The sequence below is a fragment of the Rhyacophila brunnea genome, unplaced genomic scaffold, assembly GCF_057557595.1.
Source record: "Rhyacophila brunnea isolate RB1 unplaced genomic scaffold, BYU_Rbru_1.0 scaffold_14, whole genome shotgun sequence".
NCBI classification, from domain to species: domain Eukaryota; kingdom Metazoa; phylum Arthropoda; class Insecta; order Trichoptera; family Rhyacophilidae; genus Rhyacophila; species Rhyacophila brunnea.
This window is the reverse complement of record NW_028232796.1, coordinates 23,573,321-23,589,453: the sequence shown is the minus strand read 5'-3', so window position 1 is coordinate 23,589,453 and position 16,133 is coordinate 23,573,321. Positions and strand designations below refer to the sequence as shown.

At 32.5% G+C, this 16,133-nt stretch overlaps 1 protein-coding gene across 1 annotated transcript; it reads left to right on the top strand.

Moving 5' to 3' along the window:
* Positions 1–1,020: 1,020 nt before the first annotated feature.
* LOC147075753 (circadian clock-controlled protein daywake-like) lies at positions 1,021–11,046 on the top strand. Its single transcript, XM_085942031.1, has 5 exons — positions 1,021–1,257; positions 4,092–4,323; positions 7,029–7,159; positions 8,200–8,346; positions 10,547–11,046. The coding sequence occupies exons 1-5, from the start codon at positions 1,173–1,175 to the stop codon at positions 10,696–10,698; spliced, it is 747 nt and encodes a 248-aa protein (XP_085798157.1). The 5' UTR covers positions 1,021–1,172; the 3' UTR covers positions 10,699–11,046.
* The last annotated feature ends 5,087 nt before the right edge of the window (positions 11,047–16,133 follow it).

Genomic DNA, 16,133 nt, shown 5'->3' with positions numbered 1-16,133 from the left:
TGGATCAACCATCCAATGCGACACAATTTTACGAGCTGTATGATGTACGAAGGCCGATATAAAACACACAGTTCGGAATTGTAGTTTTGTCTCCACTCCAACTGTGTGTCATTGATGGGTCCGAAGATACTACGAACCACGCTCCTCTCAAACTATTCCAACACTCTTTCCAATATTTTGGTCATGCACCATGTCTCCGAGCCATAAACATGACAACTGGTCTTATTAGTGTTTTGTACAATATACATTTCAAGTATCGGTCCAATGCCTTGGAATGTAGCATTTTCATTATACCGAAGCGACATTTTGTTGCCCAACACAATATTTTACAACGTTTTTCTTAGCTCGTATTCTTATTTGTCCGCAATCGATGTTTAACTAACTTCCCGACAAGCTAGACATTTAAAACGCTTAGAATATATCAGAACACGATGCCAATGCATTTTTAATACTTTTAGCCATATTTAAGTAGAATTGATTTCATTTTCAGTTAATTCTGTTTTGTATGAAAAGTTATTTCGACACCATTAATGGTTGCTAGGGAGGGGTCTGGGGTCCTAGCATCTAAATTATTAAAATATACGTGCGTTACTATGGAAATCAAAATGACATTTTAGTATTCTATATTTGTTTGTTTGTTGCAAAATACAATATTTTTGTTCAGTAAAATAAAAATGAAAGATGAAAAAAATTAAATTCAGGTATGTACTGTAAATATTTCTGTCCTAGGACTTTTTTCACTTATCTACCACAGCCTGCCTAATACCAACAGGCACCCTTCGCCACTGGTATAAGTCATTGCGTTCAATATACCGGAAGGAAAAAGTCTCACACATGAATGTGGAACGACATTATTGGGCAGGCCATGTGTGATACAGAGAGGTACGGAGACGTATTGGTTGCGATGGCGTTAATGATGATGATGATATTAATGTCATGATGGTGTTAAATTTTTACTAAGTACAGTGAGGGTTAAAAATTAGTATGTTTATAAGTTTTTTAACACATTCGATTTCGTTCAGTCTTTTCAACGATCACCAATGACATAACACGAGTAAAGTGTGCTACTATATTATAATAACACACATTCTGTCTTGTTATTAGTTTCTAATATAATAAATATTATAGAATTTAATTTCACTTTATTTGTTACTGAAGAGCATTGTTTTAAGATGAAGAAGAAAATGTACGCGTTGAACTTGTCCATATTTTTAATTTTGACGTTAATTCAATATTCAAATACTTATTCTGCATTACGTAAGTACCTACCCTCTTTTTAAAATACACACATTAAAGTTGATTATGTACGGGCTTAAAATTTAAAATAAAGTTTTTCGTTAATTCTACGATAAATTACTTATTTATGTTGATAGATACTTTGGGCTATGAACCTATCTTTAAAACGACACAAAGTTATTGTAGTGTTGTTCTGTAACATAAATAACTCATAAAGTATCGCTAAATTAAGAAAAAACTTAGTTTTAAAACCATTACAATGAGATTTAACCACGTAATAAATGATTATTTGAACACCGGTTCAAATAATAATTAATTGTCAGTTAATACTTAAGACACATTTTACATAAATAAATATAATAGTACAAATGATCGGATTTAACCAGTACCTACCTAAATAGCCATTAATAATATTAAAAAAAACTACTTACCGAAAAATGGAAAATTACATGAAGTTTTCTAAAATTTTAATACATATACAATATATAACAATAAGTAAAAAAATACAAGATAAAAAGAACTTTTTATTTACAACGTTTTTAAATTTTCTGTTGAATCATATAAATTTGACTTGACTAACTTAAAAACGAACCAAATATTTTGTACTTGATAGAAATAATTCTGAAATATCACTTTAACATTTCATATTGATTTCCATAGTAACGCACGTATAAATTAATAATTTAGTTGCTATGACCCCAAACCCCTAGCAACCAATAATAGTGGGTTGGATTACGGATTTCTTCCGAAATAACTTTTCATACAAAACAGAATTAACTGAAAATGAATTCAATTCTACTTAAAGATGGCTAAAAGTGTTAAAAGAATGCATTGGCATCGTGTTCTGTTATATTCTAAAAGTTTGAAATGTCTAGCTAGTCGGGAAGTTAGTTAAAATCGATTGCAAGATTTGTACCGGATAAACAACCACCGGACAAATGAGAATACGACCTAATAATAATGTTGTAAAATAAACGGATCGAATCATCGGGAGATTTTTCTTTTTATAATATATTCCTGAATAATGAAACAACTATAAAGTAATTAAAAAATGGTAAATGAATTCTGGAATTAAAATATGAAATAATTAAAATAGTGTTTCGCTTGAGTTAACTAAACGTATTGCCCAGTATTTCAACCATACTATATGTATAGTACAATTCTATAATAGTTTGATAATATTTAGATTAACCGAAAAATCTGTAATAGTAAGTCAACACTGCCATGGCGGTCAATTCTCAAAGAACCATATTTATCAAATTATTATGTAACTCACCAAAGTACCTACTAACATTAAAAGTTTTAATGTAAATAAACAATTAAGGGGGGACATGCTCAGCGTAGGTCAAAATGGAGCTTTTGTTCTATTTTCAAAGCATTATCCTGGACATTCCTTAAACGTTGTAGATAATCTATTTAAATAATTTTGAAGCCTTATTATCTTTTATATTTATTTTAAACATTTGATGACTGCATAAAGTATTTTTATTACATAAAATAGTATTCTTTTAAACCTCTCGCTCTAATGTTTTAGAATATTGTCATATTTCAGTACATAAATGTGCAATGGTGTTAAGATTTTTTACATTTATTAATTTTTAAACGCATTTATAAAACTATCAGTATAATTTATGTCGACATTATTATAGTGAAATATTTATGATAAAAAAATATATTGATAATCTCTGTGATACCAAATTTGACAAGAATTAGGCTTTTTATTATTCAAAAAATGAATAAGTTTTACAGATTTGAAGATAATTCTAAAGATACTGATTATAATGTATATTTTTGACCATTCAAGTGTGATAAACATCCTACGAATAATGATTGCTTTATAATAATTATTGACCTAAGAATAAGGTAGTGTTTTTTTGAAATACGCCATTTCTTTTGGCATTCCCCAGTGGTTAAGCTACAACATACGGCCATAGCCATAAATTGACAAGCTATAATTAGAGTAGGGAGTAAAATGATGTTAACGCGCGTGTTTGAACATGTACCGTTAAAAAAAATCGGTTAGGTACATGTTCAAACACGCACGTTAACATCATTTTACTCCCTACTTCTATTATAGTTTGTCAATTTATTTATGGCTACGATATGGTGAATCCTTAAAAATAAGCTTCACAAAAAAAACTGCTGTCTAATGACGCCGCACAATTCTCGAATACTGTCAGATTTTCCCGACATAATAATATGCATTCGCAATGCAATTCATAATTTTTTTTCTTATTTTTTGGAAAACCTGGGACCCACGACGTTATAAGCTGACGCGTTAGCTACTCGACGATCGTGGGCGTACTGTTAAACGTTAATGTCCCTTATATTATGTCGCCCTCAAACGTTAGTAAAACTACACACATATTATATTTTATCACGCAAAATAATGTTTTATGCTGACTATTAAATTTCTGTAACTTTTTTTTTTTTTTTTTCGACCATGTCCGATCCTGATAGGATCATATGGGCCTCCACAGAGTGGAGGTTTGTATTGACAGATTTTGTTTTTTTCGAGAAATGGATGTTAGCCACTTGCTCAACCTATTAGGTCCATACCCTGACACACACAAATTGAAAAACAATTTTTGTACTTGCCAGACCCAGGATTCGAACCTGGGACCCACGGCTTTGTAGTCCAACGCTTATGCCGCGCGGCCACCGTGGGCGTTAACTTTTTTTTTGTAACTTAATTATGGCAAAATCAGCCACATAATGATCGAAAAAGTATCGCTACATTAAACGAGCGAATAAAAACCTCCTGAAAATTAATGAAATTCTGTTGGAGAGTAGAAAACTAAACAGAAAGCTGCACTTTTCATTTTCCATACTTATTTTTTCTAATATTTTTACAGCTTCGTCTATCACACCATGCAGTGAGTCAGATCCCAATTTCAACACATGCTTCTTGAAAGAGAGTCGAAAATTTCAGGATGTGTTCATGAAAGGAATCCCTGAGCTTGGAATTCCTGTGATGGATCCAGCTATCCTCGGCGATTACGAATTTTCTACCGGCGCTGGCTTCACCATGAAAAACAAGAACACTGTTTTGACTGGACTATCGAACGGAGTTATAGAAGACATGAAGTTAGTAAAAACAAAATTTAATCAAAATCATTTCATCGCAAGCCACACATCAATAAATGGATACAAATCAATGAATAACCTACAATAGTTTCAAAGCCACGTTTGAGCTGATACCACAAAAAAATTTGATGTTGACTACAATTAACTATTAATTGGCGTTGACTACAAATTGTCGAGTTGTTGATATTGACAACAATTTTTTTTGTTACATCAAAACGTCTATTGAAATAACTGAAATGTCACTGTGTGAACGCTAATTTCGTTTTTAAACAAACATATTTTATATATTATCCACATTGTATTATCAAACCATGAAAACATTACGTTATAGTTTAGGAATTAGTAACTAAGGAACAATGATTTGTATTCTATTATTTTTAATATGAAAAATTCAAAATGTATGAAAGAATATGTAAGCATACAGTAAGATAGATTGCAGGGTTATGAAAGCTGACTAATAGTTCTTATTAAATATAGCGCCTTTGATCACTAAACTCGAAACATAAAGTGTAATTTATTATTCGGAATTTAATAGTGAAATAAAAAAATAGGACAATTATTAATAGCATGATTAGTAGCTTTAGTTTTTATAAAAATATATATCTATGTAATGTTATATAAAATAACCCTAAAACAATATTGAATATATTATAAAGACATGGATAATAATTTCCAATTTTACCTTTGAAAAACGCGAATCAAAATTGCTGTGTAAGGACTTCAACAGATAAAGAAAAAAATAATATACTATTAATATCTACATAATAATTATATACTTGCACCTACGTTGGCCGCGTGGCTTAAGTGTCGGCCTATAGCGTCGTGGGTCCCAGGTTCGAATCCTGGGTCTGACAAGTACATATATTGTTTTTCAATTTGTCTATGAGTCAGAGTATGGACCTAATAGGTTGAGCAAGTGGCTGACATCCATTTCTCGTAAAAACAAAACCTGTTAATACAAACCTCCACCCTGTGGAGGCCCATAAGAACCTATTAGAATCGGACATGGTCGAAGAAGAAGATCTACATTAAATATAAAACATATCGCGTGAAAACATTATAATATTGAATGACACCATGGGAAAATATCGTAACAATGCCATGTAAGTTCATTTAAAAGTTCACCAGTTGGATATCTCAAAAACACGCTAATGAAAAACTGCATCGACGCGATGGTTTGCACACTGTAATATTTGTATCTCATTGAATTTATAAGACATAAATTAAAACATACCCTGTGAAAACATGTTTTTCGTTCATTAATTTTGTGATTTTTTTCGGTTGCTCGCAATTATATTTTAACGCAACAAGTCGAACAAGTTTGCTACCAATGGTACAGCGTGGTAATTCTTTTTGGAGTCACCTTTCAATTATCAAACCGATATGCTTAATTCTATGCCAATGCATTATGTAGATTTTATATCTTAAATCTTATATTTATAAATTAGATAAACATTTAATTTATGTGTATAAATTATAATAATAATTTTATTTAAGTGACCAATATCAGGAATAACCTGTACATTATGTCGCATGGATTTATTAATTCAACGAATTACTTTGAAAAAGAGCAATACGAAATACATTGCCTTACATAGGTAAACAATAATAATATTACAATATTATATAATATGTCCTTGATTTCATATTATATTGTTGTTATTATTTACACCAATAATATGGATGACGTACATATTTTAAATTAATATAAATTAATAAAACCAATGATTATAATGTTCAAACTTGTTTTGGTTAATTGTATTTAATTTATCTAATATGGTCACAATAGATACCCAAGTTCGATTCAATGTAGGTAAATAAAAAAGATTTTACATTTTTTTTGAATTTATGTTTTTCAAATTAAATATAAAATACTTACACAAAATGTTAATTATTTAAAAATCTCTTGCTGATTGTTGCTGAGTCAGAGTATAGACCTAATAGGTTGTGTAAATGGCTAACATCCATTTTTCGTAAAAACAAATCAGTTAATACATACCTCAACTCTATGGAGGCCCATAATAGTATGATCTTTTCAATGAACGTAAATTTTATAACGAATTTTTTTTTTAAATAAGTTTATATTTTAATTTAAAAAACATAAATTCAAAAAAAAAATCGTAAAATTGTATTAGATTTTATGCTTCGCTAGATACTGCTAGTTGAACTACAGTAGCACTGCACAACGCCCTAATAATCAAAAAAATATTAGAAACATATTATATCTGAGATCGACCATTAGTGGCAAAGACGGATGTGAAGCAGAAATATGAAGGCGCACACATATTGCGAAAGATACGATGACATGATCAAGGAATTTCAATTGTCACAATAATGCTACTATTGTACGGTGTCAAGTCTTAGTGCCAAACGCATGTTTCTTGGATGGAGAATAGGATAAACCATTAAATGATATACAGACTCTCAACAATATTTTTGCAGTTTTTTTTTATATGTTGTTCGGTGTGGACCAGGTAACCTGGAGACTGGTGGTTTTGGGTAGCCTCAAAAAAGGGAAAATTGGTGGAAGATTGACAGCGCGCTAAAATGATCAAGTGAAATAGATTACTGATGGCAGCCTTCCTCTACTCGTAGAGAAGCAGAGAAGAATGACGAAGAAGAGAAAAAGAATCTTACACATTAACACACGATAACGATTTGACAGAGCAGAACTTATTAATTTATTTTATTACACGATTTTTCAGGTTTAATTTTCGCAAACAACGAGTGACAATGATATTCCAAGCGGACATTCAAACCAACTCAACATACGAAGTGAAAGGCAACATTTTAAGCTTACCACTTAACGGCAAAGGAGATATGAGCATCAAAATAAGTAATATGACTTTTTTTATATACCCATTGAGACGTTCTTACGTTTTTTTTCGAGTATCTACTTAAGGTTAAGGAAACGTTTGTAGCAAAACCTACAATTTGGTACATTTTAATCATGACTTTCTTTTTAAATAATCAATACACGAATATCGTCGCTAATTTTCTACAAACACGTATCTCAATATTGTTGTCAGTTGTTTGATGTAATGAATTCAGAATTTGAATACGCACATATTCCACTAACACATATCTCAAAACATACTTATTAATTATTATTATTTATAACATAATATATTTAAGCAAAAACAAAAACTCGTATCACAATAAAAGACTTTTATAAATATTATAAAATCGTATCTTGAGTTACGTGTTTGTAAGTATACAGAATACTGAACTCTGACAGATGATTGTAGTGAAACTATTTCTCGTAAGTCAAGATACGTGTTTGCTGCAGTAATATTCACAGTAAAGTTTAAACGCATTCTCGTATCTCCGACAATATGACTGATCGGTCGAAAGTATAGTGCGATAAATTGAAGAAACATAGCATTTTTTTCATAAAAATATGTGTAACTATACTAAATGGATATTTCATAGAAGAAAATTTATTTCTTAATTAAACACTGAGAGAATAGAGTTGCTATTTGCCTCTCCTGAAAATTTGTGTTTTTTGAGATACATGTTTGTAGAAAATTACAGACGATATGGACATTAAATAGAATATACCTACGTATGTTTTTTTTTTAGTTAAAAAATAAAGTTGAAAATTAAAAAAAAAAAACTGTATAAAATGAGCATTTTTTGGAAGTTAATTTTTATTAGTACCTGCATTGTTTTGTATGAATATTTTAACGTCACAAGTCATTTAAAAGGTGACAAAACCATTTTTGAAAAAAATCATACTAGTGTCTTCCTTATAATCGATAAAATGCGGTATTATAAATGTGTCATAATTCGAAATATTTTTATGTGAATTCCATATTTATATTTCATATACCTACTTGAGAATTGGAGATAATAATTGTGTTGTCTTATTTTCAGAAAAGTTTCGATCAAAAATGATTTTTTCTTACACATTGCCAAAGGACGAACAAGGCATAGAATTCGTAAAACTGAAATTATCAAAGAAGGAGCTGATGTTCGGAAATGTCATGTTCAAAATCGAAGGACTGCCCAATAAAGAGCTTAGTAAGTTATTTATTTTAAAATACCAAAAGATAGGCGTCAAATTTACGATATCGAAATCGGCCACATAGTTTGAGTGTGAAAAACATAATGCCAGCGCTCCATTGGCGAGCCGAAAGTCCGAGGACAGTAAATCGTCCGATTTGTCTATGCTCTGCTACTGATCAACGAACGAATAAAAAAGTCGAGCTGTCAAAGGTCAAATGTTGCGATTATTGTAATGTCTTCCGATAATCCTACAATTTTGTGTTATTTATATGTAAACTTGCATAAAATAATAGAGCAATGAAAACAACACAAGTTTTACGTTTTCTTTTAGGAATTTCATAATATCAATAAATACAAATAATTTTTTTTTTGATAAATCTCTCATTTTCTAATGTGTAAATTAACAAATCAATCAATAAAAATAGTTAAACAATTACAGATTTTTTTAGGTCTGAATAATTGCGTTTTAATGTCAAATAGCATTTACGTAGTGATCGACGACTCTGGTCAAGTCAAAAATATCAAAGATGTTTGAAATCCAACGAGCCTGGTCTGCGGATTAAAAAGTCCGCAGATCTGGGGTGCTACACGCGAAAAAAAGTCCGTAAACTATAAATCGCTTGACTTGCGTGCCAATGGAGCACCGGCTTAATATCCATACCCAGTAATCTTATTAGATGCGTTATAGACTTATAGTAGAGCCATTATATTTTGGCTTCAATTTTATGGCGCTGTATGCAGTTGTAAGGAGTTTAGCGAGGGTCGGGGCCGTAAAAATACACCTGAAAGTGCGGGGGGAAAGATAGTTCCGCATTTCGCCGCTAACACGTCTGTAGCCATAATGTAGTAAAACTATAATACGAGAAGTGAGAAAAACATGCAACGTATCGTTAGGACTTATTTACCTTATCTACTTACCAACTAAATATAGTTCTGAATTATTGTCCGACAACAAGAAATCGGCGAAGTCGCTATAGTCGCATGTAGAAGATTTCTCAGTGAAGAACATGTCATGGCGGCAACGCGTGCTAGAGGCGTGTTTAAATATTGTATTGGCTCTCATTTTAGATGCGACTCCTTTTCTTGTTCGCAATACGCCAAACGCGTACCAATAATAATTTTAACATCACTTCTGATCGTTTTAGACACATTTTATTATAAAAAGCCTCAAATTACGTAAATTGATAGATACGTACACCACGGGAGTTGTAAAATTAAATAATAAATTTCGGGCGTTTTTCATTTTAAAAAGTGCGATTATCTACATTGGAGGGAATTGTGAGTTCACAGTTTTAATACAAGAAATTCTTGATCGACAATACGCCCTTAAAGCGGCGAGATGATGCTAAAGATCAATACATTTTCAAATAATCGCATAGGAATTGAACTGACTAATCGCTTCCGTCACATTTTTATACCTAGTTTGCTACTTTTCAATTGTTTCTTTATTCACTTGATTCAAAATTATTGCGTGTAACATAATATTTATGAAAACCAGTGATGTCCCTAGGCAAAGTGCCACCCTTAAGCACACTTAGAATGCCATCCCCTTTAATTTTAGTTTCAAATTGTCTGATAAATTGTTAGGTAGGTACTTACACACTTTCTTAATTATTGTATTATTAATTTTCGACTATCTTAAACAGACAAATCACAAAAAAATCTTTGAATTTACATATACACCATCTACTGAGAATTAAAGCATTTGATACTTGCACCTGGTCTCAAACAAGGGCGGTTTTGGGTACGTAGATGTCTGTGACACTGTCAGCTTTGAAAGCACCCCTGTAAAAAAAATCTGTGAGATAAACTAACATTAGGTCCATTACAATATGTATTACAATGGGTATTACAATATAACAATAGTTACGTTGTCAGGATTTTTCATACTTCGATTATTTTTTAATGTAAGATGTCGATACTTTCGATAGAATCGCCATTACTATCAAAAGTTGTAATATTTTTATTCGTTCATTCAATCGCCGCCCTTTATAATGTGCCACCCATATGAAACGCATGACCTGCATACCCCACCCCTACGGGACGTCGCTGATGAAAACTGTCTGGAGAAGTGCTAGAGGGTGCCCGCGCCAGATGCGGCCCCGTTAAGCCACCAATACCCGGACATTAATACTATCTTCTCTCTTCTTTTATTTCTTACTCTATAGTTATGCACCTAATCAAAAATTACTGATGACTGGTTTTATAATTTCAGATGCAGCAATGAATAATTTTTTAAATGACAACTGGAAGGAAGTCATGACTGAGGTCGGTGGTCCAGGAATCGATGTTGTTACAACAAAAATTGTTGAGATTATTAACATATTCTTGAGTAAAATACCTCACCGTGTACTCATATTAGAGTAAAAATAGTGTATACTAATAATATAATATATTGTATTTGTTCTTTTGAGTTATAAGTCTGGAAGCCACATTTTGCATGCGGTGGATAAAATTCTCGAAAAATCTTTAAAATCATAACTACATACCTACCAATAACTTAAAAAAAATACATAATATTCTAATAGTGCTACGATTTTACTTCTGACATCTACCAATATTTAATAAAACCTATGTGAATATCAAATGTCTCTACATTTGTAATTTATGTAATACATTTATAATATTGTAAAAATGTAACTTACTTACATAATTTTATATTATTGTAAGTATTAAAGTATTTCTTTTTAATAAAAATTATTTATATTAATAAAATTGTACATCATTCATATAATAATTGACTGGATGTCAATTCGAAAAACATTTTTATTATTATCCGGAGAACAGTTTAATAAATAGAATTCCGATAAGCTATTGACATCTCCTTCCAAATGTGATCGCGAAAAGATGGCTCTTTCCTCGATTTTTTTTGCTTTTTATCGTCTGTCATTGGGACTTCGGGGATGAACAAATTAAGCACCGGCATTAAAGTCGGAAATGGCGAAAATTTTTTTTAAAATACTAAATATTTTTTTTTCGACCATGTTAGATCCTAATACGATCATGTGGCCCTCCACAGGGTAGATGTTTGTATTAACAGATTTTGTTTTTTTACGAGAAATGGATGTCAGCCACTTGCTCAACCTATTTGGTCCATACCCTGACTCACACACAAATTGAAAAACAATATGTGTACATGCCAGACCCAGGATTCGAACCTAAGACCTGAGACTAAATTATTACAACTACATTTTTATAAATCTTCTTTCGGAGCGCGTATTTTAGAAGCCATACATGGACTGACACCGTATGCGGCTCATATCCGTGTGCCATACTAAATTTATGATTTTTGTTCATGAAAATATATTTTCACTAAATTTGTAAGTGTTGTAAGTGTATGGTACTCGTATAAACGGATACGATCAGATGCTAATAATTTTCACAAACTATATTACAGTTTGTGAAAATATATTTCCATGAACAGAAAAGATAAGCTTAGTATGGTACACAGTTCTAAACCGCATACGGTTTCAGTCCATGGATGGCCTATTACATTGTTTACGGTTTGGCATCTGCGCAGAAAGCAATGCGCAAAATGCTGCGTTGCCATTTTTGTTAAATTACTTATTACATCATTGCCGGTTTTATTATATGTTATTATTATTTATTTTCGCAATCAACCCTTACTAAAATGTGTCGGCCTAATAATGGTTCGGATAAATCTAGATAAATAGGGACCATTCGGGGGTGTAACACCATGTATAAATACTCCAATACACTATAATTATTTTGAAGCAGAGTTTTAAATGTGTGAGTGTCCTACGAAAATAAAACACACATTATAAACGTGCAATAGTGTGTTGCAACCTTCAGTACACCATTATCAAATGAGCGTCAGTGCATAAACCGAGAGTAGTTGTCAAAACGAAGGACGAGTTTAGAATCATGTATTCTTGCCACGTGTTTAAGTTTATCCCATATATATTATTATTTATCCCATACTCCACACCTGTCAAGTATTTCAGTTACCATTAGTTCAGTTTTCCCTGGTATTAATTAGGTACGTATAAGCAGAGCGTTAGAGCGGACCATTTTTTGAGTTTCTACACAACTTCCGCACAGTTCCCAAACATCCTCCCCACATATTCCGCACAACTTCCGCACAGTTTCCGAAAATCCTCCACACATGTTCCGCACAACTTCCGCACAGTTTCCGCATATCCTCCGCACATGTTCCGCACAACTTCCTCACAGTTTCCGTACAACTACCGCACAGTTTTCGCACAGTTTTCACACATCCTCCGCACATCTTCCGCACAACTTCCGCAGAGTTTCCGCACATATTCAGCACAACTTTCTCACAGTTTCCGCATAACTTCCGCACAATTGCGCACAAATTCCGCACAGTTTCCGCACATCCTCCGAACATTTTTCTCACATATTCCACAACACTTTCTCTCAGTTTCCGCACAACTTCCGCACGATTGCGCACAGCTTCCGCAAATCCTCCTCACATTTATGCACATATTCCGCACAACTTCCGTACAATTGCGCATAGCTTCCGCACAACTTCTGCACAGTTTCTATTCAATTCTATATTAAAAATTTAACATTGATGGAAAAATAAGTAATTTTGCAAAAAATGAGTATGTGTATTAGCGCAGGGCCCTTCAAGCGTAAATGAAACCTTGATTACTAGGCATATCGCCCTTATGATATCAAAAAAATATCTAACCCACTTTAATATTTTTGGACAGCGCTCCGGTTCGTAAGATTTAAAATTTAGATTTGATTTAGATTTAAAAGATTGCAAAGGGTAAATGAAACAAATATTAGGAGCGTAATGCAGAAAGCCTGTCATAGTTATGAATTATGATCGAGTTGTTTATGGTCTACCAGATCTGAAATAGCTTCGTTCTGTTTTCTGTAATGAAAGTACGATGTATTACATTTAACGGATATTTAATAGTTATTCAACAGTTTTAATTTGCAATAGGTAATTAAAATATCGTATACCTACCAACGTAGGTACCTAATCTTTTTCAATGGCCTTTTTGTCGACATATTATGAAATTGTACCTACTCATAAAACATTATAATATAATTTAATATTAATAATAATAATATATACTACCTACCTAATGACTAGTGAGTTAACAACTTCACTGTTGACAATATTATTGACATAATATTTTCGTAAGTATTGTGGCTCAATCGAAAACAAAAGATCTCTGTTCACTATTTTCGAGATTGTACGATCTGTGTTCGCTTATTATTCCATCTAACCAGTTCATTATCACGCAATAACTACGTACTACACTAGTTATATATTAAGATATTATATTCTCCATCGTTTCCCAAATAGTATATCCTGAAAAGTATTCATACATATGAGATATATTTCATATTATCAATCAAATTTCATTGCTTCCGTCGATATTTTGACAGCTGTCAGTGGTAACACAGTGCACTGCCTACTTGACCATTTTTTTCGTGATATTTACTTTTAACATGACAGTTCGTTATTGTATGGATACAGAAGGCGACGTGTTCACAACTCTATAGTCTATAGTTACCAGATGGTTTTCGGTCCCTTACCAATTTTTCTTCAAGTACGAATTGTGTATTGCGCTCTAAGAACTTTAACCAGTAGGTATATATATTGTAAATAATTTGAATAACAAGTACATGCTTTAACGTAGAATATCAATAACCTACGAGTGAAAGCCTGAAATGTGTGGTATTTCTTTTTACTAAAACACGTGTTTTCGAATACATATTATACTGTTTTAACAGAAAATATCTCATAAACTGTTAAAGATAGAAAAAAACGTAGAAAATAAAAATTTTAGGAAATCTAATAAGCTTTAATTTTGTATATTACAATATTTTTTCTACGACCAACCGTTTTTGAGATATAAGCGAAAAACCAAAATTTTGCAGTTTTTTGGCCGGCAAAAGTTTTGCAGATGTCATCCGAATTGGAAAACTCATTTTTTTCTCACTCATTACCATATATATAAGTAGGAAATACCCCACCTTTTGCAACAATACAGTACAGATTGACTAAACTATAGTGTCAGCGAAAGTAAGACACTTTCGTGATTGCTATGCATGCGGATCCGAGCGGAGTCGGCGGCACCGAACATGAGTGGGCACGTCTCTCAGGGAATGGGACGACTGGACTCCGGACAATTGGACGCTGCACTGTTGTAGACACGTATACAGAACGTAGACGATATATTTTAATCATTTACTATCTACTACTTAGTAGTTTTAATTCATTTTACCCTTTAAATAATGTATTCTTTATTGCGGATTGAGAATTTACCATGCCGAAGGCTCTATATAAAATAAAAAACTCTTTTTTCGTTGGAACTTAAACATATGCACGATTAAATCATTGTTTACGTCTGCATATTTACATTCTCACCAACTATTGAATCATAATATAATCATTTAAATATAAATGATATTTTAAAGTGTCTATAAGTACCTATCGTCTATTTATTTTCGAATTCCGTGCCAAATCGTCCTAAACCCGTCTCACGCTTACTAAACGCGTCATCACTGGGCGCAACGCATGGTATTCGCGCGTAAAGCGCGCGGAGACACGCGCCTTGTGGGCAGGCTCTAAAAGAGATCATCCCCTCGGAGTTAATTTTCGTTTCAATTCGATTTCCATTGAACGAACCTATACCCGTAACTGAAGTAGTTTCACCACAATAAGAATTTACAATGTTCAAATTCTTACTTAGTTTAATATCTATATAACATGCAGAGCTGTTGACTGGGATATGGAATAGCATGCCATTCAAGTCGCAATGTGCATTAAACTGGAGGTCCGCTTGGTGTACAAGTATGAGTTGTTTCTTGCTAAAATCAATACTAAAAAAATAAACAAAATTAATCAATAAAACCATTCTGGTACTGAATTTCGAATTACGATGGTAGTGTTAGTTATTGTTTATCTTCAAATATAATGCGACAACCTGTTTGAAATATAATAAGATTTTCGATTGCAAATTTCGTTAAAATTATTACGTATTACAATTATTATTGGCCGAGTAGCTTAAGCGTCGGTCTATAATGTCGTGGGTCCCTGGTTCAAATCTTGGGTCTGGCAAATACACATATGGCTTTAAAAATACGTTTGAGTATGGACCTAATAGGTTGAGCAGTGGCTAACATCCATTTATCGTAAAAACAAAAGTCTGTTAATACAAACCTCTTCATCGTGGAGGCCCATATTATGATCTTACTAGGATCGAGCCTGGTCAAAAAAATTGTCAATACAGCAAACATACACTTTACCTACATACCTACATACACTTTACCATATTGCATTCGAAGTATGAACAATAACTAGCACTACGATCGATGTTTTGCGTCACGGCCTGACTATATAGTGGGCCATGGTTTAGCCTTATAGCATTAATAACACTCAGGGCTCGAAATGGAACGGAACGCACCGGAGCGCCGTTCCGGCTCGTGAAATTTCTAAAATTATCGCTCGGTCTCGTGGAAAAAATATGTTGACCATCTGAGCTAGTTAGGCCATAGAATAGAAAATAATCTTACACCAACTTGATAGTGAAATGTATGTTTATTTTAAGTTATTCAAGTTGTTCCTTCGCAAAAAAAAACAATATGTAAGCTTACTAAAAATATTGGCTACACTAATCTAATTAAATATGAACTATTACATAAAAGACACACTATTTTGACTTGGTGTAATATTCCATTACGTAGGTAGGTAGATGAATTATTATTTAACAAAGAGACTTTCACGAGCCAATTTTTTATGATATTACGAGAAAGGCCAAGAGTTTTTCAAACCTTATATCTTTGATATTTGCACT